Source organism: Alexandromys fortis, unplaced genomic scaffold (genome assembly GCF_014885135.2).
Source record: "Alexandromys fortis isolate MF-2015 unplaced genomic scaffold, M_Fortis_MF-2015_v1.1 scaffold_0, whole genome shotgun sequence".
Classification (NCBI taxonomy): domain Eukaryota; kingdom Metazoa; phylum Chordata; class Mammalia; order Rodentia; family Cricetidae; genus Alexandromys; species Alexandromys fortis.
In genome coordinates, this window is record NW_026067949.1 from 45,471,358 (window position 1) to 45,493,780 (window position 22,423).

Genomic DNA, 22,423 nt, shown 5'->3' on the forward strand with positions numbered 1-22,423 from the left:
GCCGTGCTGCAAGTGCTGAGTGAGATAAGATCTCTCCCATTTCTGCTGCCTGATCTGCTCACCTTCTGAACATAAGAAGCAAACCGCCATCTCCGGTGTGCACTGCCGGTGTGCACTACCGTCCCCGGGGCCTTTTCCGTTCCTTTGACATTTAGCCACCCAGGTTCTTAATCACTTTCTGTGACCCCTTGACACCCATTCCTATTATGTCGTGTTGTTGATATTATGGGCTCTGACTAGATGTAGAAAGATATGAAGGGCTGAGAGCCTGTGCCTGGCACTCTGCCTGCCTCGTTTGGCAGTCGGTGAGGACTGAGTCCTGTTCCGGGAGGGCTGGCTTTGGGGAGAAGTGTGATGGCTCTTATTTGTGCTCCTTCCTAAACAGCAAGAGAAGGCCACACAGCGTCTTACAGTTGGTGGACTTCCTAGCAACGACGGGAAGATGACTGTCAGTTCTACTTTATTTGTGGTGACATCTCTCTGGTATCCTCCAGTGTACTCTGATAGAAAAGTGTTTTGTCAAGACTCTCCCATGGTGCACTGTAAACTTCATTATCATACGAGTCTTTATTTAGGGGCAGCCATAATTCGATATAGCCTTCCTGGTTACTCTGCCTTCCCAAATGTAATCACATTCACCATATTTTATAGTACTGAATCTTTGCAGTTATGGAGGATATCATATTATCCAGGGTATATATCTTTCTACAAAGGGCAGGATTGAGTAGTTTTCAGCTTTGTGTGCAATACAGTTAAAATAACTGTTCAAGCTCTGCCATTGTAGCATAAAGATGATGGATAACATATAGGTATGTGGGTGCGTGGTGATAATCCAATAAAGCTTTATTTATAAAAATAGGTGGTAAGATGGACATGGTTTACAGTCCATAATTTACTGGTCCAAGTTCAGCCCTGTATTTGAAAAGAGTATCTGAAAGCCAGAAAAATATATGTTCAAGTCTTTGTAGTGGTTATATTTGTCCCGTGTTTTAAGAAAGACTGACCCAGGGATTGGGGAGGTGGTTCAGTGGTTAGAGCACTTCCTGTTTTCTAAAAGCAAAGGATCTGAGTTTGGGTCTCAGCACCTCTATCTCCAGAGGATCAGAAGCCTAATGCTGGCCTCTGTGGATAACCACACACACATATGCACACATACGTAGACACATATGCATGAACAATAAAATAAACATTTTAAAAAGACTTAACATTGAGTCTGCTTAGGACAGACAATGAGCAAGGCTTAGTACATTTCTTCACTGCAGCGAAGTTACTGGATCGTGTGACTCAATGTATCCACTACTTTATTTCATCAGCCAAAAATTTCCTCGAAGAACTCTGAAATCAAGACGTGCCCAGTTTTCTCGTTGCCTATCCCATTTTCACGCATTCTGTTGGCCAGCCATGATCATAACATTTTACGTATAGACTAATAAGATATCTCCACAGAGAAAAGAGATGCTGTTTTAATCCCAGAGGTTAAAGCATTTGCAATAGACCTATCAAGTAGTGACGCGGAAACTTGAATCGCAACGGGTAACTGTGTTAACTGATTGTGGAGGTGTATTCCTGGAACTTTCAATGAGAAGCTGACATCATAGGACCCCTGTCCCTTCTGTCTTAGCTATGCTGGTCTTGTTCTTCCAGAAGGAGTACCAAAGTAACTACGGTAGTAAAGCCTTCTATACTTTCTCCTTGTAAGACAAAGTGGAGGCACTGTTCTGGAAGGGTCTCTCTTTTGTGTAGCGTGTATCACTTTTTAGTCTTGACAACTTAGGTTGTTCTCATCCTTCTTCCCCTTTTAATCGATCCTCTCTCCTGTATTAAAGAAGGCTGTGGGGATCAGTAGGAAGCTGACTCTGTGTCAGTTAAGAGGATGCAGTTGCTGTGACAACAGGGATAAGTACCTGACTCTTCTGGGGTAGTGGTTATCGTAGAGATGAAGATGGAGAGAAAGGGCACTGGGGATGGTTCTTCAGCACAGGATCTCCGTCACATTTCTCTACACTGTCTATTCTAAGATTTTTTTAAAGGGTGATTGACTCTTGCTTGTGTTAAGGACATCCCCAACACACCTGCGTAAACTTATGGGTTCATCCCAATGCACCTAGATAAAAATATGGATTAGTATCAAGGTGAAGAAGGATAGTAAGACAGCTGATTAAGAAAAGGGCTGCCTTTGCCTTTGGGTTTAGATGCGAGTCAGGAGTGTAGATATTCTTAATGTGGTCGGGGCTTTGGAGTTTTGTTTCAACCATTTACCATGAGTAGTCAGCCATATAATCTTATACAGCTTGTCTACTGTTAGCGTTCTCACTTCAGGCTGGAATAAGACCATCTACCTCATACAGGAGTTGGGATATGCCTGGTGAAGACTAATATTGTTTGATTTTTATAGCCATTTGTGCTTTGATGGGTGTTAGTAAAAGGTGGGGCATGCGCACACACTCTTCCTAAGGTTCCGACTGACCTTGAAAGACTCATGCCTGCTGGAGCCCTGGGTTACAGATGGATGCTGGGTGACAGGAACTGCTGTCCCATGTGTCTGCACATGTGGCTGAGACGGCTGGGAAGTAGATTTTTCCTATGGATGTAAATTTCATTAATCCTTTCTTTTGGTGGCTTGTCCCTCGTCGGGTGTCAAGGATGAAATCGTCGTCCGAGTCCCTGGAAAATGCTGTCCTCAGTGCTCAGCACGATCCTGTTCTGCAGCTGGCCAAGTGTACGAGGTAACCTGCGTGGGCCCCGCACGGGTGTGTTGACATATGTTCTCACACTTGTGCCCCATGCCTTCCAACCACAGAACCTCCCAACCCTCCTCTCTGACTCACTGCCAGGATTAGTTACTCAGTACATAAATGGCTTTTATGAAAATGGCCCTTATGAAAAAAATTAAGCTGAAAAGGATTATAAATATGAAAGAATGTGCTGACAAGCAGAATCCAGTTCGTGAACCTTGGGAAAGCTTACTGTTCACACGCATGTTGAAGAGAAGAGGGGGGGTATCTTTTGTCGCCAACCGTTTATGCTGTTTCCAGCCTCGGGAGATGTTTGTCTCTTTGGTTGGATTTTATACACTGATACCCAATGACACCTATGCCCATATAGGAAGAAACATGGGGATGGCAGAGTAGACAGGTCGGTCCGATGAGAGATTAAAGGTTGAGAAAACTGGAAGTTGAGTGTTGCCATTGAAACAGTCTAGACAACCAGGCCTAACCTGTAGTAACCTGTAGTAGCCAGCAAATCGAGGGAATGAATAAATGTTCTGTCTTCGGAGTGCTCAGGTGAACCAGAGTCACATTGTTCTGAAGCAGAACACGGAAGCAAAACAAAGTCCGCTTATTTTCTTGCTTGTTCCGTGCTCTAAGGAAAGGAAATAGAAACTGGGATTGTGGCAATAAGGGGAATCTGCAATGAGAGTCCCACTAATTCTAGATGCTTCTCTTGAGATCGGAATGAAATAACTAGTTGGAAAAGGGTGTTCAAACTAAGGTTTGTTTTAGTGTGTGTGCGTGTGTGTATGTGTTCCCGTGTGTGTTCTCTCGGATGTGCACCATGTGCATACCTCAAGTTTTGAAGTACTGAAGAGAAAATTGCATCCCTGTAACTAGAGTTACAGGTAGTTGTGATCCACTGTGTGGGTGCTGGGAACCCAACTGCGGTCCTCTGCAAAAGCAGCCAGTGCTTTGAGTCACCAAGCCTTCTCTCCAGCAGTGGGGAACTCTCTGTGTGTATACTGTTTGGCACAGTGGTCTCATTGGGTATTTTCATTGGGCAGGTTTGTGCGAGGTTAATTTTCTTTGAGAGAGGAGTTTTGAAACGGTTTGATATGTTTGGTTGCAAATCTCAGAAATGCCCCAGCCAAAGTAACTAAATAGGGAGGGATCTTCAGGGTCGATCAGTTCAGGTCTCTGTGTTGTCCCCATGTGAATATTTGCCCTAATCATGTCTCCTTGTTGTCCCCTGGATGACCTTTTATTGCCAGGAAGTCAGTGCTCTCACATGCATTGCTACTGCTTGGTGAAAGAAATAATTTGTTAGCAGAATAATTTTTTTGACCTTTAATATTTGAGCAAATCTAGGACTCTTATACCCTAGCTGCAAGGGAAGCTGAGAAAATAAGCTTTTATCAGAGATTCCCGGCAAGGAAGACCTAAGGGATAAGGAACTGACCAATAGGGTCTTCCTAAGTCCTCTAAGTGCTGGATAAAGTGACCCTCAGCAGATTATATCCATGTAATCCAAATGCAAATTTATTTGAATAGTTATTGACTTTTCTCTTACGGGCCACTTCTACCTAAGTAATCTCAGGAATACATTATGTGTGACTACATTAAAAAAATGTAATGTAAAAGTATGTCGAGCTTCTGTTGGACGCATGTGGCCTTTGACGTGCAGTCCTCCCTTTTCCTTTCTCAGCATGGTGAACAGTGGAAAGAAGACGCCTGCACCCTGTGCGTGTGTGACCGGGGAGAGGTCAGGTGTCACAAACAGGCCTGCCCTCCGCTGAAATGCGAAAAGGTATTTGAAAGTGTGTGGCTTGGTCTTCTAAGCTTGATTCTGGACCATTTTAGAAAGGCATTTCTTAGTGTACTGTGTCCTTTGATAGAATCAAAAGCCTTAAAGAATGTGGAACATTATACAAAGATATAAAGGGCCTGCCTCCCGACAGGAGAGCTGAGGTGGAGAATGCTTTCCCCCCGGGCCAGCAGGGGTTGTGTTACACAAGGCCAGTGTTCTGTGTCTCTCTCCCACCCGATGACTCCATTGTCCCTGAGGGACTGTCCCTTCCCTCACTGTTTTCTGTCTCTCCAGGGTCAAAGCAGAGCCCGGCCTCATGGGCACTGCTGTGAAGAATGTGTGTCTCCTGCCAGAAGCTGCTTGGCCGGTGGGATCCTGCGGTACCCGGATGAAATGTGGAAAGGCTCGGCCTGTGAGTTCTGCGTGTGTGACCAGGGCCAAGTGACCTGCCAGATGGGAGAGTGTGCCAAAGTGGCCTGTGGCCTGGTAAGATGTGACAGCATTTCCATTTGTGCGGTGGCAGCTCCTTCCAGCAGATGGTGGGTGTTCCTTCTTCCCTGGCAGCAGAGGGGATGCCAGGCTGATGGCTCACACTTCTAGGGGCCTTGTAGCACAGAGATGCTGGGGAGGGAGTGAATGTCACTGACGGTTCCGACCAGCTTGGAGCAGTCCCTGGAGCTTTTGTCTATCGGTGCATCTGGTCAGATTAGAAGAGCGGAGCCAGAGGCGTAAAGGGAAGGACATGATGTGGGACATTAGCCTGTCATTCGGTGCAGCTGGACCTCATCACTAGCGGACTGCCGTGTTTGGTCTGCAGGTGTGCCCCCAGCAGGGCTCTTTCTGCAAGCTGCATTTAGTAGAAAACACCCGTGAGCCCTCCTGTGGACTGGGAAATAAAATTAAATGTTTTTTCTTCCATCCTCCCTCCCTCCCTTCCCCCCCCCTCTCTCTCTTAAGGAAGGAGCAAGGGGGGGGGGCTCATAAACAATGAACTCTGCTGACCCCTGTTGACTTCTGCTATCCACAGAATTTCTAGCCATTTCTCACATAGCGACCTCTTTCTTGACTTCAGATGTATATTTTAGGGAAATTACATCCCCCCCTCCCTTTGAACTCAATTTTGACCCATGACTTTAAAAAAGAAGATGCTTTTAAAGTTCCCTCCTCCTCTTGCCGCTCCCATCCGCCCCTCCAGTTTCCCTCAGGGTTGTGAACTTGAGGCCTTTACAGAGATCTGAAGCATAGCTGTCAGTGAAGGCATTTTCCCCTCTGGTTCCTCTCCTCCACTTCTCAGCTCCTCCCAGCACTGGGTCTACAGAGGAGCAAGCTTCCTAACAAGGCTGTCATTTACAGCTTGTTTCTGACTTTGCCTCCTGAAACTAGATCTTGGCCAAGCTGAAGCATACTTGGGCAGAAAGGGCCTCGCCTTCTCGTAGATGTATTCACCCCCACACACCTTTTCATTTTTTTTTCCCTGATGTGAGGGGAGTCTGAATGGTTGGAAAGACTTGAGAAGAGTCTCAACGAGGGCCTTCTCCCTCCTCTGCCATCTTCCCTCTGCATCTGAGGATGCTGGGTTATTCTTCAAGGTTTAGTTTGTTGACTATTCCAGGGTTTTTTAAAAATGTAGAGAGGTGGCCCTGGTAGGCTGGGTTTCTCAGACACCGCGTGTTAGACCTCCTCACAGACAGGAGCATAGCTCACTTCTCCTCTGGTAGCACCCGTCTGTGTGTCTGCTGGCCCAGTTGGGGTAGGGTGACACCTTATTGTGCTGACGTAAGCTAGGCTTTCCTTGGGCCTTTAAGGGAAACGAGGAGTGGCTGTTAGGGTTGAGGGTGCCTGGCTTCTCCAGTCATTCTCTCATCTTCTGTTGGCCGTGGCCTCAGGACTGAGGACTTGAAGCCTGCAGCCCATTTCTCCAGTCTTTAGTCTCTTCCAGAGGGTCCATGTACCCCACTTTGTGTACATTAGTATATTCTAAGCTGGAAACAGTGCCAGTAGTGAAATTTTAACCAAAATAGAATCGTAGGAGGAAGAAAAATACTCCCAGACCTTTTTCAGACACCATAATTCTGAAATTAGCTTTGGTTAATGGTCTCGTTAAGGCCTGGTTATCCTAATAGCTTCTTAATTTCTGCTTGCTTGTATCACTGGTGATAAAAAGATGAAAAAGGCATACCATGACCTTGAGAGTCCCTGGGATTTGTGGGAAGCCAGACACATAAACAGAAGTGATTCTACACGGAGGTCTGCAGGAGCACCGAGGATTATGGAAATAGGAATTGAATGCCTTCTGAGCTCCTGAGGGAAATGCCTGTGAGGGGGCCTGCACTGCTGGTACTTTCTTCAGTCCCGCCCCGCGCTCTGCTCCCCTCTCAGATATATCAAGGTCATTTGACTTCTAATCCTGGAGACCAAGGTGCATTGGATGCTAGTCACACATCTTCACGAAGCTGCAGAGACGTCACTTTCTACTGGTGACAATCACAAAGCTCCCTACTGTTGCTTATTACCAGATCTGTTCGCAGCAATGCTCTGAGTCGCCTTGAAATCAACGTGCAGTTTGTCCTTGTGTGAAAAGGAGGAAATGGCACGTTCTTTGTCTCTGGTGTTATTCAGTAAAGTCCCTAGACACTGAAACGTAAATTGATCAGTGGTAGACTAGCACGGTATGATTGATTTCGTATTTCCAGATATTATAGTGTCTTTGAACATATATTCAGATGAAGAGATCACATTATTTCTTCTTAAAAGGACCTATGGTATACAGGTGAAAGATGCTGTATGGGGAGGAATGGGCTTGTAGCCCAACACACTGAAGAGGGAAGGCCAGTGTAAGCAGGTCGGGGTGGGGGAGGCTTTCCTTCCCTCCCACTGGAGGCCATCCTGGTCTAATAGGCGGTAGATTGACTTCCAGGGTCGTCCATCCATTGGGCATAGATAGCCAGTGGAGGAGGTCTAACAGATTTGATATTGAGAGTCCACTTACAAATGAAGTGAATGAGTTTGTTTCACAATTCAGTCCTGTTCAAAGCAGAAGTCAAGCGCTAGTTGGCAGGTTCCTCACAGCAGTGAGCTGAAGTGTTTGGGGACAGCGGGCTTCTATAAATAGTAAATCTGTTTAGACCCTCCTATGTCACCCAATCTGAATCCTTGTTCCCTACGAGCGGGACTTCTTGGTATTTACTGTTCTGTGCAAAGGCTCAGGAAGGCTGCCTTCTTCTCTCTATGGGCTGTGGGAGCTCCCAAGCTCTGCCATGCCTTTTCTTTTTAATAGAAGTACATACTCTGTCTTGCTTCAAAATATTGTTTTAAGCAACTTAGATTACACGCATATAAACCCTCTTATATGCTTTGAAAGTAAATTTCAATCTGATTCTCCAAGATGCCATCACTGCAGCTGATTCTTTGTGTTTCTGGAAAACAATTTATATGTAAATATGCCCAATCCCTATGGCACCCGCTGCTCTGGTGGCCTCTGACGAGTGTGAATTTTGATGGACAGCCATCCAAACAGCTCCCTTCTTTTTCCAATAACTTCTAGGAATTGTAAAATGTTACAACCATTCTTACGGTTTTGTGTTTGTTTTAGAAATTTATGTTTACCTTCATTAAAAAGGAAACTTATATTCCTTCGAGAAGACCTTGCAGATTCTAGCAGAGAGCCTAAAAATCCATTCTTAATGCTGCAACCCAAGGACAACTAATGCTTTTACATTGTGTTTTTCTTTAGCAGAGCCTTTTAAACATAAACCATCCTTGTTTAATAAGAGTATTTTGTTTTACAGTGATGTTTCTATTTAATATGGTTTCTATACTTTGAAATATAATATAGAGCCCCCAAGCTCAATATTAAATATTTAAAGAAACAGTATCATTCAACAGAAACTAAATGAGTCTTCAGAACTAAAGAGTCGACACTGCTTTGACGAACACTGCAGCCTTCCAGTGTTAGGTGTCACTGTTTACATAGACAAAATTTCAAACGAAATTTGTGATTTAGTAGCCTGTTCCCTGGAACGTGGGGTTGCAGTGCAATTTACACTTTCTAATCTACAGAACGGAGAATTATTTAGATTTCTTTAAAGCATCAAGCATTCATTATTTGGTAATAAAAATAAGTTGAAATTATTAAAGTGGGAAGATCCTGTAAGCAAACATCCATCTTCGGAATGTGGCATTTCCCTTTCTCCTCCTATAATTAAAAAGAAAATTAGCTGTAAGTGGGCTAACACCAAGAATTTCAGAATGATGAATAAAACTTCCTCTTCTGCTACTTAATTTATGCCTGAGCCTGCATCTGTGCATAAAAGGGCCCATCTGATTTGGTATTCAAATACTGGCTTGATTTGCATGCTGCTGTTGACACTAAGGTTGGGAGTTCTCACTGTATAGATCCGAGATAGCGGGCTCCTCCTGCCACTCATCTTTGCTGGGCTATGACGTTGCCTTGACTGCTCTTCTTACTCACGCGAGCTCCTGCTCATGGGTAGGTCAGTAGTTATGGCGTGGGAGAACAGAACACATGCCCATATCATCAGAACGAGGGAGAACAAGCCCTTGGAGAGTGCCCTGGGATGCGAGGAGCTGTCCCAGCGGAAGCTAACTGGGCTGGGTGTAGGGTGTGGGAGGCCATGGGGTTGTGGTGGGGAGCACACCCAAGTAAGCGGTGGGCTGAAGCCGGGAGTATGTGGAGTTTCTCATTCCAGTCAGGAACCCAGCTGCTTCTCAATTTAGCCCTGCTACCTGGAGATGTTAATTTGATGTGTACCGCTGAAACTCTTATTCCTACAGGGTGAAGAATTAGTTCACTTAGAGGGAAAGTGCTGCCCAGAATGCATTTCAAGGAAGGGTTATTGTGTTTACGAACAGAAGGCAGAAATTGTGAGTATCGGGTTAATAACAGAAGACTATTAAAATTAATAGATCAAGATTAACTTAATAAGAAGATCTTTATATTCAGTAAACTATTATATATACACAAAGAATGTGCTAGGCATTGGGGATAGAGGACTGAAAGCAGCAGATGGCGTCTTTTCTCATAGTGGAAGGGACTTTCTAGTATAAGAAAATAGACATGCAGACAGACAGACACGCGCACGCGTGCACACACACACAAAGTAGTGGGGTGCTGAGCTGTGGTAAACGATGGTTTCTTCTCCCTAAGATGAGTGGGAAAGTCTTTTTGTGCCAAGAAATCTAATCAGGGTGGGGTGGAGGTGAGAGTCACATGACTGTCTGGAGGACAGACCAGCAGGAGATACCACAAATGCAAAGGCACAGAGGCAGGTGCCTGTTTGGCATGTTAGGAAATTGCAGGACTGGTTAGGTCCGGAAGAAAGGACATGGGAGAGGAGCTAAGAGATGAGGGCTAGTAGGAGTCTAGAAGGCTCAAGTCAAGACAGCTGGGAGGTGCCTGAGAGCTTGGAGCCCTGCAGTCATGCTCTAACTTGGAAAGGATCAGCCTGCCAGTGTTGGGAGATGTTTTTAGTTGCCCAGATCAGCAGTTCTCAACCTGTGGGTCATGATCCCTTACATAGCAGTACCTTATCAGAAATCCTGGATATCCGGGACTTACATTATGATTCATAACAGTGAAATGATACACTTGCAAAATTACAGTCATGAATTAGCAACAAAATAATTTGTGATTGGGGTCAGGACAACATGAGGAACTGCATTAAAGGGTCACAGCGTTAGGAAGGTTGAGAACAACTGCTCTCAATGAAGGTTGCCAGTGGCTTGGTTTAAGGATGTACTAAATAATGGCCAGTCCCTAAATTCACTTTTCAGATAGAAATGGCAGCATTTGGAGAAAGCAAGATGGTTCGGTGGGTAAAACGGGTTTGGTGTGTAAGCCTGACAACCTGAGTTAGGTTCCTGGACTAATGCCCAAAGTTGTCCACAGACCTGCATATGAACACCGTGCTGTACACACACACACACACACACACACACACACACACACACACCAACACTCCCCAAGTGTACACTAAAAGTAAAAAACATGGCAGGATTTTGATGGATTGAATGTGGGGTGAAACTCCGCTTGCTAAAGATTTATTTCTTTGGCAAAGAAAGAGATTACCTTGATCCTTTTCAATTTGCCTTACATTCACACGTGCATGCACAGACATGTGGGACCAGAAGTCAGTCTCGGGTGTTGTTTCGGGTGTCGTTTCTCAGATGACACGCACCTTGGGTTTCTCACCATCTGGAGTTCACCAAGTAGGCTAGGCTGGCTGGCCAATGAGCTCCAGGAATCTGCTTGTCTCTGTCTACAAAGTGCTAGGATTGCAAGCATGTGATTCACTCAGCTTCTTTAAGTGGGTGCTGGGGTTCAAACTCAAGGCCTCATGCTTATGTGGGAAACACTTTACCATCTGAGTCGTCTCTCCAGCCCTGCCCTGGTTTTAAGGCTCATATTTTTCATATGGCTTTTGGGATGTTGACAGATTTGTTGTGTTTTTAAACATATATCCTTTGATCATCAACACAGTGGTCTCACTGGCCAATCAGAGTAGGCTGGAAAGAATTGGGAGTCATTGCTCCAGCTGGTAAACTGACAGCTCTCAGTTGCATCCGTCAATGTGCCAATGCTTCTGTATAGTCTCAGAGGTAACAGTGTAAGGTCAGCAAGGCAGGCTGTAAGATGCCTCCTATGCCACACACTGATCCTTAGCAGAATATGTACCCTCCTTATATAGTGAGGATAAAAATGACACTCCCCTGCTGGCCTATTCAGACATAGGTGCAAAGCACTGAGAGCAGCCGGCTGCTAATCTTTAGTTGAAAACACTGATAATTTTAGAATGCTGTCATCACTTGTCTCATGGGGATATTTATTTATCCTTATTCTAAGAATTTAGGAACTTAATGCTTCTCTATAAATGTTGAATTTGTGTTTCTTTTCATAATATCAGTCTATCAAATTCATTTTTGGAAGTAATTTAAACCAATGGAACTAAAGAAAACTATGTGTTAGAAATAAAAATGAATCTCCATAGTAGTCCTGGTACCATAAACATTCAAGCGTTCCACTTACAGGTTTAGAGTTCTTCACCTTGAAGAACCTGTATGCAGAGGGGAATTGAACCTGTGTGCTGATGTTCAAATGAATAAGAACAGCCAATATGTCAGCATATTGTCCTCACCCCAGCTGGGATGCTTTCCAAGCTCTCTATGTAGACAGATTTTATTTCTGTTCATATAAAATGAATAAAGTTGCATGCCGCTTGGTGGCAATGGATGGCTCCTAATGGAAAAATTGTCCTAATGATGTTTCTAATGGGATTATAAATACATTTCTCTTTCTTTCTAGATGTCTTCAAATGCAAGTGAAGTTAAGCATATTCCAGTAAGTATGGATTTTTAATTCATGCACAAATCCTTACAGAATTGTTTTAAGTAAGGACTTGCATGAATTTACCATGGGGGACTTGGTGTCTTAGCATTTTCCCTAGCTACGTTTGATCGTACTATGGTTGGAAACTAACGGGGTTAACAAAAACCGAGATTTCTATACACTAAGTTTGGCTCTTTTGCTTATTTGTCTATAATTGATAATTACATTTCACTAACCACAGGCACCTACACACAATCCTTTCCCTTCTTCTGGCGATTTTTCCAGCCGAGACTAGACAGATTCTTCTCTGAGGGAACTCTGTGAATGGTCCCATCTTGAAAGAAGAGCTTCTTGAGATGGTGAAGGGATCTCTCGTTTGTTAGCTCCACAGTGCTGTGGGTCTTCTCTTAAAGGCAAAGTGCATGTTTATACCTGCCAGCAAGCTTCTCATCTTCATTGTTAGTGGATAAGTGTCTGTGAACCCAAGCCGAATATGACCGCTTTCTTCTAATGACTGTGCGCTTCAGTTGTCTGACATTTTTCCTTTCGCTTTGATAGATACCATCAAGTTCATGGCTAGCGATAGCTTAGTTAGCTCAGCAAGCATTTTATCAAGACTTTTATTTTACAATCTACTCTCCTATTTTCTCATCTTTCCTCTCCGATCAATGCAGGGCAGCCTGCGAAGGGGCCTTGGTCTCATTCCGATTTCCAGGGTCAGTGGATTGTCAAGGGAATCACTTCTAGCCTAAGAATAGATTCTCTGTCTGTCTATTCGTGCATATCACCATAATTTGCTTGGCCAGAAGGGATATTTTAAGTAGAGAGATCTCCTGGTTCATGTGTAACCCACAAAAATGGACGTGAGGAAGCTTTAATTTTGAGAATACAATGACTTTCTTGTTATTCCAACTGTAGTAACCATAAGGAAATGCAGGGTTTGAACCAAGCTTCTCACTCCTATTATAGAGATTGTGTTTAATGGAGCCACTAACCACTAGGTACATCAGGCAATGGTAATGCCCCCTGGTGGGTTTTGTTTAGGCTTCGGGGCTGAAATGTGTTGAAAAACACATCTTAAATTCTTCTTACCTATTCTGCTTGCCCAAAGGTACCTCACAGTTTATCTCCCGAGTGTACTTAAAATCTTCCCATTGATGCGGCACATTAAAAGAACCCAATTAAAAACAAAGGAGAAGCACCGTGTTTCTTAAATGCCTTCTTGTCCGATGGCATGGTTGGGAGGGCAGGGGCTGATGGCATGCCTCTACTGGCCCCTGTGGAAGCTTGTTGTTCTGCCTCAGGAGTTTCTCTTTTGAATCTCTGTACCCTGTCACTGTCTCCACTGTCTCCCACAGGACGGGGAGAAGTGGGAAGAAGGCCATTGCAAGGTCTGTGAATGCCAGCAGGCTCAGGTCACGTGCTATGAGCCATCCTGCCCGCCATGTCCAGCGGCCACCCTAGCCCTGGTGGTGAAGGGACGGTGCTGTCCGGACTGCACACCAGGTAGGTCATGTCCCATTTATTCCCGCTGAGATGATTTTTTTTTCCTGTCAAGAAAATTCAGATATACTCTTGGTTTTCTCTCCATTTCTTTTTAGTTGCTTAAGTTTGGGAGTTTGTTGTTTTCTTAATTTTTTGGACAAATTATTCTTATTATTAATCTTTACAGAATTCATCTGGTTGGAACCATATAACTTTGGGCAAGTCATTGGCCCTCCCAATGTCTTTTTTTTTTTTTTTTAATTATTAAAGGTGCCTTCTTCATCTTGAAAAAAAAGTTTTGTGCTAGTCCAGGCCTATTTGCCTTCTGCTGCTGAAAAGATAAGAATAGTTCTACAAAATTTGCCAGAGATGTTTTCTTTCTTATTTTTTTTTTTAAGGTGAACTGTGAAACAGATGGCTCCTTTTGCAGTTCTCAAATGAGGTTTTAAAGTTTCAAGACTCATTAATTTCTCCAAAAGAAAATTTTATCTACATGTCTTGCAGTTGTGCTGTCTAGTCACCTGGGGTTGAATTAGTTCCGGTTAGTCGTTGTTGGCAGGCGCAGCGACGGCCCCAGCTCATCACTGAGTCTCCCCTTGCACAGCCCCTTCTCCGAGACGAGTGGCTTTCTGCCCATTTGTATTTCCTAATTAATTGTTTCCGTCTCTGAGCTACAGGTTCCCACGCTGGCGTCTGCTCTCACCAGCACCTTGTTGTGGCTAATCAGAGTTTCACTGGAGACTGTATCCAGGGGAAAGGAGCGGAACTTCATATTTAATTATGGTGCCTTTGCCAAAGTGGCTCTCTGGGCTTTGCAAAAACAAATATTTAGCATGCCATGTATGATAACACTCACAGAAATCAGGGTCTTGAAAACTTTAAAACCCCCAAACAGCCCTGTGATGACCATTTCCCCTGAGATGGATGCCACTCCCGATGAGTGTGAACAAGATTTGAAGAAAAAGAAGAAAACTGGCAATGTTTGCTATGCACTATTTTTAGGACTTACGGGCTATATGTCTGAAGTCTCCATGCATACCAGGCTTCAGAAGAGCCGCTTTGATGCTGTGGCGACTGAGTCCCATAACTAGGAGGTAGTTCTGTTATTCTCTAGAATCGGTGCAGCAGGCAGAACGTGAAGGAGGCCGTTCCTTCAACATAGTTGACTGGAGACTCTAGAAGATGATGATGGTGGTGTTTCAGACAGCGTAGGTCATGGAATCTCGCGTCAATGTGTGTTGTTGCTCTATGGGATCATTTTGCACCTGGGGTCTAATGTTCTCTGTCCCTCCTATTCCATATAATGTTTGCGTCCTGTGGACTCTTTTGTACTGAATTCCCTTCTTTGTTCTTGGTTTTAGTTCATTGCCACTCGGACTGCTTGACCTGCTCTCACTCTCCAGACCACTGTGACCTCTGCCAGGATCCCACAAAGCTGCTGCAGAACGGGCGATGTGTGCACAGCTGTGGGCTGGGCTTTTACCAAGCAGGCGGTGTCTGTTTAGGTATGGCAACCCAGAGGTAGGGTTATATAGGGCTAAAGAGATTGTCAGTGGGGTTTGTTCTGCAGCTGAGCCAGGGTATTGTTACAGAAGGGACCACAATGCAGGGTAATAGCCACCTGAAAGTTAGAACAACTTATAGGTACCTTGGCCTCATTGCCTCCAGATTTCTTTCTTTTGACATCTTATAGATGCTCCAATATTTCATGGAAGGTGGGGGATGTGGGTACCAGATGACTGCTAATAGTCATGCTGATTTCTTTCATTTAGAAGACTTAAAAGATGGTACTGTTCAGATGCTTGCTGTCATTTACTATAATGCTCGGTTAATCCAAAGTGGAAGTTTCCAAATTGAAGTTGATCTTCAAAGTCATTTACTAGAAGTTGCCAATTCTGCCCTCAAGGATCCAGTAGGCCAGACAGAATTTGTTGTCTTGTTCCATGTCACACAGATAACTACTAATGGAGCTTCTCTGTAGAAATTATCACAAGATTCAGAATGAGTTCAGATGCACTACGGAATGTTTGTGCATCTGAAAGCATCCTACCTAGCAAAGCTCAGCTTGGTTGAGGTCAGAGCCTATTGCCACCTTTACCTCTGATTTGTGAAGTTAAAAACCCATTTACTGGTTTATGGCCTGGCTGTGAATAGTTAACTTCCTGGTCCCCTCAGAAGGTAGTGATGAGGATTAAGCGTGTGAACATTGTTAAGGGCGTTGTAGAGTGTCTAGGAGACAGGTGATTCTTATTAAGGGTTAGCTACTTTTCATCACTATTATTTTAATTATTTTCCTTTTCTTTCTTGATTTATAGTCTTCATTCTTTTTGAAGGGTGTTTAGGGACATTCTTAGAAAACAAGGTGGATAATAAAGGTATTAAGGACTATTAGATAAGTAGAAAAGACCAAGGCTTTTTGAGCCAGACTTCCTGGTTTCAAATGCCAGTATCTGGTGGCTTTGGGCAGGTTATTTAATCTCTGGTGCTGGTCTCTCATACGTAAAATCGGGATTAAGCATGCCTACTCTGTAGTGTTGTTGTGCAGATTAAAGTGTCCATATCTACAAAACCATGGCACAGTGCCTGGCATGAGCTATCTGGTCTAAAGAATTGTTTATGACCCAGAGCTTCAGGATTGGGGTCTGTGAGAGTCAGCTTGGGAGTGGTATATTCTAGCTAACCTCCGGTCTTGTTTTTTCTTCTCCACCTTGTCTGGGGGAAGCCTGCCAGCCCCAGTGCTCCGCGTGCACCAGTGGACTGGAGTGTTCATCTTGCCTGCCTCCTCTGCTGATGAAGCAGGGACAGTGTGTGTCTACCTGTGGGGACGGCTTCTACCAAGACCGCCACTCCTGTGCAGGTAAACGCTGCCTGGGCTCCAGGTGGGTGTGCTACAGAGAGCTGCCCCAGCCCCAGCCTGTCATCAACTGGAAGCTGACAGCAGCTGTGATCAAGTTACTCGAATAGGAGGTGTGCTTTGGTTCATCTAGGGTTTGTCCCCTGCCTTAGTTAGGGTTTTCTATTGCTGTAATAAAACACCACGACCAAAAGCAACTCGTGGGAGGGGAGTGTTCGCCTTACCTTACACTTTGTCCTCACAGTCCATCATGACAGGAATTCAAGGTAGCAACCTGGAGACAGGAAGTAAATGAAGCCAAAGCCATGGAGGCGTGCTGCTTACTAGCTTGCTCTTTATGGTTTGCTCAGCCTGCTTTCCTATCAACCCAGGACAGAGAAGGCGCCAACCACAGTGGCCTGGGCCTTCCTACATCAATCATTAATGTAGATAATACAGGCAGAGGCTTGTTCATTGACCAATCTTGCAAGGATAGTTTTTTTTTTTCAACAGAGGCGCCCTTTTCCTAAATGACTCTAGCCTTGCTATATTCTGCCCTGCCATAGGCCAAACAACTTCTTTATTAACCAATGGTAATAAAACATATTCACATCATACAGAGGGGAATTCTACCTCAACTAGCTAGTGACATGTGACAAAATCTGACCAGGACATTCCCCGGGCGTTCATATGGTGAAAGTTTGTTTCTTTATGGAGTCATGTTCATGTAGTAAACTTTAAGAGCTGGTGCCAGAGGGAGGATATTTTAATTAGCTGGAAACACATGAATGTATTGTGTGTGCTCTGTGGAGTTCTCTGTTTTGTGGGACTTATAGAACAGGCTGTTTCAAGTAAGAGCACTGTTTGCTCACCCTCTTCTGTGTGCAGCTGATTTCTTTAAGATACAGTTCAAATACTTAATACTGGAATCTATTCTCGAGGGAAGAGTAGTCACACTATAATTTGATTTATTTATGCTTAACCAATTTTTGAATAATGTTTGAAATCATAAATGTAAGTTAAAATGTGCCAAATTTTTTATGTTAATTTTGGGTTGTTTACTCATTTATTTTTGAGACAAGATCTCACTGTTTAGCCCCGTCTGGCCTTATAATTTCAGTCTGCCTGCCTCAGCCTCCTGAGTGCTGAGAATATAAGTGTGTACCACTACACTTGTTTCTAAAACTCTTTTAAATGCAGAAGTGGGGAAAGAGGGTAGTTGAAAAAGAAATGCAGAGATCAGAGAATGAAGTTCATCTTTGGAAGGAAATACGCCTATGTACTCTGACCCCAAAGCTAGGTGTGTGGTATCAGGTTAATATGAAAGCTGGGGTGGCGAAAGGAGACTGTGCTTGTTGCCCCTGCCACTCTAGGGAGCAGGGGTGAATGTGTGATGAACAGTGGAAGGTGGGCCATTCTGTGACACAGCTGGTGTCTTCCGTGTGGTCTCCATGCCCTTGGTTAGCATGGGCAAGAGTTACGAAGAATAAATACATGTCATTCATCAGTTATGTGGGACAGAGTAGCTCCCCTGCCTTGTGCAGGTGCAACGTGGAAGTGGCTGCTGGCTCCCTCGGTCCCAACCCGTGGGAAGAGTCTGAATCCATGGAACTGAGAAAATGATTCAAGTGAAAGGCTAGAACTATCCATACCCAGGGTGATGTGGGAGCCAAAGGCCCGTTCAGTAACCAACCAATCACTTTATGGAACATGGAGTACAGGGTAGCTTCACTCTGGCCTAGGGGTTCTTTCTGTTGTTCAAGTAGCATACCTTCTCCATCTTTGTTTCTCAGCATGAAGGGCTGCCACATTTGTTGAGCAAGTGTTAAATAAAAATGTTCTTAAAATGGACAGTTCTTGAAGGACCAGTGTTTTCATTAACATCCCAGCCATAAAAGAGAGGGAAACAAAACCAGGCAGAAACCAAAGTCCAAACGTCTTGTGTTTACATCTCATCATGTTTTGTTTACCTGATGTCTTAGAACAGGCTCCAAGTGGGTAGTGAAAACAGCCTTACAAGTATTAATGACTGGGCAATTTAGAGAAACAGCTGAAATTTCAATTAGATGAAATTATGGAATAGATTCCCTTTCTTTCTCCTGTTAACATCAAAGAGGCCTCCTACTAACATATCTATGACCCATGTCCCCTTGAAGAAAGTTAAGGTCCTACTTCACCTCATATCATACACACACATAAATAAACATACATACACACTTATACACACATTCATTCACACAAACATACATACAAACAGATACACACACTCATTTACAAATATATACATGCAAACATACACACACAAACACTCATTCACACATGCATACATACAAATAAACATGCACACTCATATACGTATAAACACATACACACCACTTACATATTTTTCCCTTCTTCTCTTTGGCCATTTCCCCCTGTCACGCTCACTGTTTTAATTGGTGGTACTCATACTGGTTTAGGGCATTTTGAAGTAGGTAATGTTTCATTTGATTACTGGTTTACATAACTGCCTGCTTCACATTCCATCCACAAATCCTCGTGCAAACGCCTCTGGTAGAAAGTTGCTGGGAAAATTTGTTCGTGCTCCCTCCAGGGAATTAAACCAATTTGCTTTAGTTCAGGCTGGTTGCATTTTTATGCATAAAATAAGAAGGAGAAAAAAGGCAGAGCAAGAGAAAGAAGAGGAGGGTGTGATCTTAGAAGCTAAAGTGAGATTTGTGACCAGTTGCCATTACTGTCTTGGCATTGAGACTATGTAACCGCTTGACACATAAAGCGCTCTCTCTCTCTCTCTCTCTCTCTCTCTCTCTCTCTCTCTCTCTCTCTCTCTCTCTTCAAATACTTATGCTTGTGCCATTTGTGTTGACTTTTCACCATTGACCTTGGAAGTCTGTCAGCCAGATCAGGTTCTTCCAATATGTGCTAAACTTTTCAAAAAGATGCCTGCCATTTTACAGCGGCAGGGTTTCCTGAATTGATTTCTCTTGGCAGAGTCATTTATGCAATGACTGGGATAATTCTCCACTTTATTGACCCATCAAAACCAAGAGAAAGTGAGCATTCCGCCAGGGAAACTAATTAACAGAAATCTCCCGATTAATATTCATGCTCGCTATGTTAGATATAGGCAGAGTGAAAGATATGGGACAAAGCCAAGTAGCAAGTAAACACGGCTCTTCAAAAACGAGACCGTGAGCAGGTAAATGAAACAGCAAAGAAAGACCCCGAGTCCTGCCAGAGAGTCTCGTCCACAGGGCTTTTCCTCTTTTTCCTTTTCTTTCTTTCTTTTTTTTTTTTAATCATTTTTCCTTCCTCAAGAGGTTGGAGATATGTAGCCATATACACTGTGCCTTATAAACGTGTGAACATATATCAGTATTGTTACATTTCAGATTTGATTAAGCCAAATAATGCTATAATTGTGGATGACAGCATGTGAAGTCTCCATTTCATTTCCTTGCTTTCTTCAGGTTTGAAGTTTGATGGTTGATATTGACATGCTATACCAAGACTCAGCACTGCCCAGTTTGTATAGTAACCTAAAAAAACTGAACACCAGTGATGTGTTGCTTGTCTCTTTTATCCACCAGATAGGACCATGGAGGAATCACCCTGCCAGTGCCAATCCTTGCGTTTAGTAAGAGCCCTTAGGTTTCTATGTCAACCTTTGTGCATCCTTCACCACCAGCTCGATCTGCTTCAACACGGCCTCTTGCCCACTGCATCCCACCCTTATTGGTTCCATATACCTCAGGCCCCAGGACTGGATTTTTGCTACTTTTCCTGTTCTGACCCATTTTTGGTGGATCAAAAGTCTATCTGTTAGTCACTTGCAGTCAGGTGTCAAGCCTTCTCCATGCGTGGGTGCTTTCCCTCTCCGAATGCCTTGCCCCTCTAAGTCTGGATCCAGGCTGACCTCCCCAGGGCCTGAGAGCACACCTCCTTGCTTTTCCTACCCCTCTCTTTAGTCACCTTTGTTTTGTCTTGGTGAGACCCCTGAAGGATCCACACAAAAAATAATAAATAGAAGCCAAAGATGCCCTAAGAAAGAAAGGTAAAGAGGCCAATATCACAGATTCAGTAACTTTTCTACTGCTCTGACAAAACACTGTGACCGCGGCCATTCATAAACTGTTTCACTGGACTCATGGTGTCAGCGGGCTAGAGTTCCTAGTGCTGGAGTGGAGGCATGGTGGCAGGTGCCTGGAGCGGTAGCTGAGAGCTTACATCACCATCCACAAGCAGGAAGCAGAGAAAGAACACTGCAAATGGCTTTGGAAACCGCAAAGCCAGCCCTTACTGACACACCTCCTCTAAGGCCACTTCTCCTCATTTTTCCTGAACAGTTTCACCAGCTGAGGACCAAGTACTGAAGCATGATCCTGTGGGTCCATTCTCATTCGGAGGACCACAGTCACTACTTGTGATTAGGTTCAAACATGTGAGCCTTTGAGGAGGGATGGGTAGAACTTTGCCCATTTTTTAAGATGTATGTGTCAGTGTTTCTCTTGTTTGCTTGGGGGAGGTCTGAGGCTGATGTCACAGGGCAAGGCTACCTTTGCTTTGCAGGTGTAGAGTTGCAAGGAGTGAAGGACACTGTATAAACTTCAGGTCTGGAGCCAAAGACCTGGGTTTTCATTTTGGCTCTGTCATGTGCATGTGTCTGAGCCCCATGCTTCAACAGACTATGGGTACCATGGAGACAGAGATCTTTGTCCCATCCTTGTTGTTCTTAGTTAGAAAATGGAGCCGGTCCCTTGCAAGTCTGCTTCCTATTGGCTTTCTCCCCTGTCTGTTATCTTTCTAGTCATTCTATTTGAACCCCCCCCCCCCCCCGCTCTAGATTCCTAGACTATGGGGTAAATAACCCAGTCATTGTCTATAGTGAGCTGTCAATCAAGGTGGACTAGCTGTTACTTATAGAGATAGCCAAAACCAAAATAATAACAATTAGAACTGAAACATCAAATTCTGCAAAGTGCATTCTATTTGAACGTTCTTATGCACAGAAACCCACGGAATCAAGCAGCCGGACATTTTATAGGATTGTAAATGAGGAGATTATTTTAACCTCCATTTACCACATCCTGCTATATGGCTGTGGGCAAGTCATTTAACCTTTCAGAGGCTCGTTCTCCTCAATTCCGTAATGAGAATAGTATTATGGACGTCAAACAATTATGAGGAGGACTAGAAGAGAATTTTGAAAAGTATCAATCTATTCTGCCTGGCACGGTGTACGTGCATGATAAAAGGCAGCTACAGACATGATTGAAGTCACTTTTATTTTTCAACCTGGGGAGAGGAACACCAAATGGCTTGCATGAAGAAACAAGCCGATTTTGACATTAACGTCTGGTTAAAAATAGAATACACTCATATCTGATAGATGAGTAAATAAAATGCAGAGATCACATTTCATGTCTCCCAAGTTAAAATTCTCTTCTCATTTGCTTGAAGTGTTTGGACTAAATTACTTGGATTTCAGTCAAAATTAGTGTATCTTTAGAGAAAACGTTTATGATGAGGAGCTCCAAATTTTACATATATAATAAGAGGTAGGACTGGCTAAGATTTTAAAGATAAGGTTTGAGCAGAGGAACTTCTAAAATTTGTTACTTGTCGGAGGGTGTGGTTGGTTAGCACACCTTGTCATTGGGGGAGTGGAGCTGATTCCTTGGCATGGTTCGCTGTGATAAGGACTTAATGGCTTATGCTTGTGCCTGTGACTAATGGTAGTCTCATGGTGTCCACAAGGAGGGTATGAACTCTCAACAAGACAGGCACCCTCCTTGGCAGCGCCTGACTTGGGTAGCCACCTTCAGGCTCATACCCCCCACAGCTCATGTAATATGCCCCAGAAGCAGAGTGCCCATGGCAGTTCTCCTACTCAGGCACGTGGTGAGTGTGGAGGCCAGCGGTCCTGCCATGCCAGCTCTACTCATTTTGTTCAGCTTTGTGAATCCTCTGCATTGCCCTTCCCTTTGTTTTCCTTCTGTAGTCATGATCACTTATGTAGCTGCTGTCTCTGAAAGGGGAATTTCCCTTCAAGTGCCATTCCTGGCCCTCCCTTCCGCTCATGCAGCAAATGCCTCTCTAGCCTCTTCTGTGTATCCGGCTTCTTACCAGACACCACGGGAACAGTGAACTGGATAGCCAACTTTCCTGTAGCTAGGGACGTTTCTTCTCAATGGGAGAGGCAGTTCCCTATGCAGAAAAATAAGGTCCCTTTGGTTGTT

The 22,423-nt window shown here is 44.0% G+C and overlaps 1 protein-coding gene across 1 annotated transcript in view; it reads left to right on the forward strand.

Moving 5' to 3' along the window:
* The window catches only part of Fras1 (Fraser extracellular matrix complex subunit 1), a 398,956-nt gene that overhangs the window by 175,838 nt on the left and 200,695 nt on the right, over window positions 1-22,423 (forward strand). Inside the window, exons 7-14 of the mRNA XM_050150115.1 lie at window positions 2,643-2,726; window positions 4,420-4,521; window positions 4,816-5,007; window positions 9,316-9,405; window positions 11,843-11,878; window positions 13,225-13,372; window positions 14,713-14,856; window positions 16,074-16,208. Coding sequence (XP_050006072.1) covers window positions 2,643-2,726; window positions 4,420-4,521; window positions 4,816-5,007; window positions 9,316-9,405; window positions 11,843-11,878; window positions 13,225-13,372; window positions 14,713-14,856; window positions 16,074-16,208 — 931 coding nt within the window. The remainder of the gene's footprint in view (window positions 1-2,642; window positions 2,727-4,419; window positions 4,522-4,815; window positions 5,008-9,315; window positions 9,406-11,842; window positions 11,879-13,224; window positions 13,373-14,712; window positions 14,857-16,073; window positions 16,209-22,423) is intronic.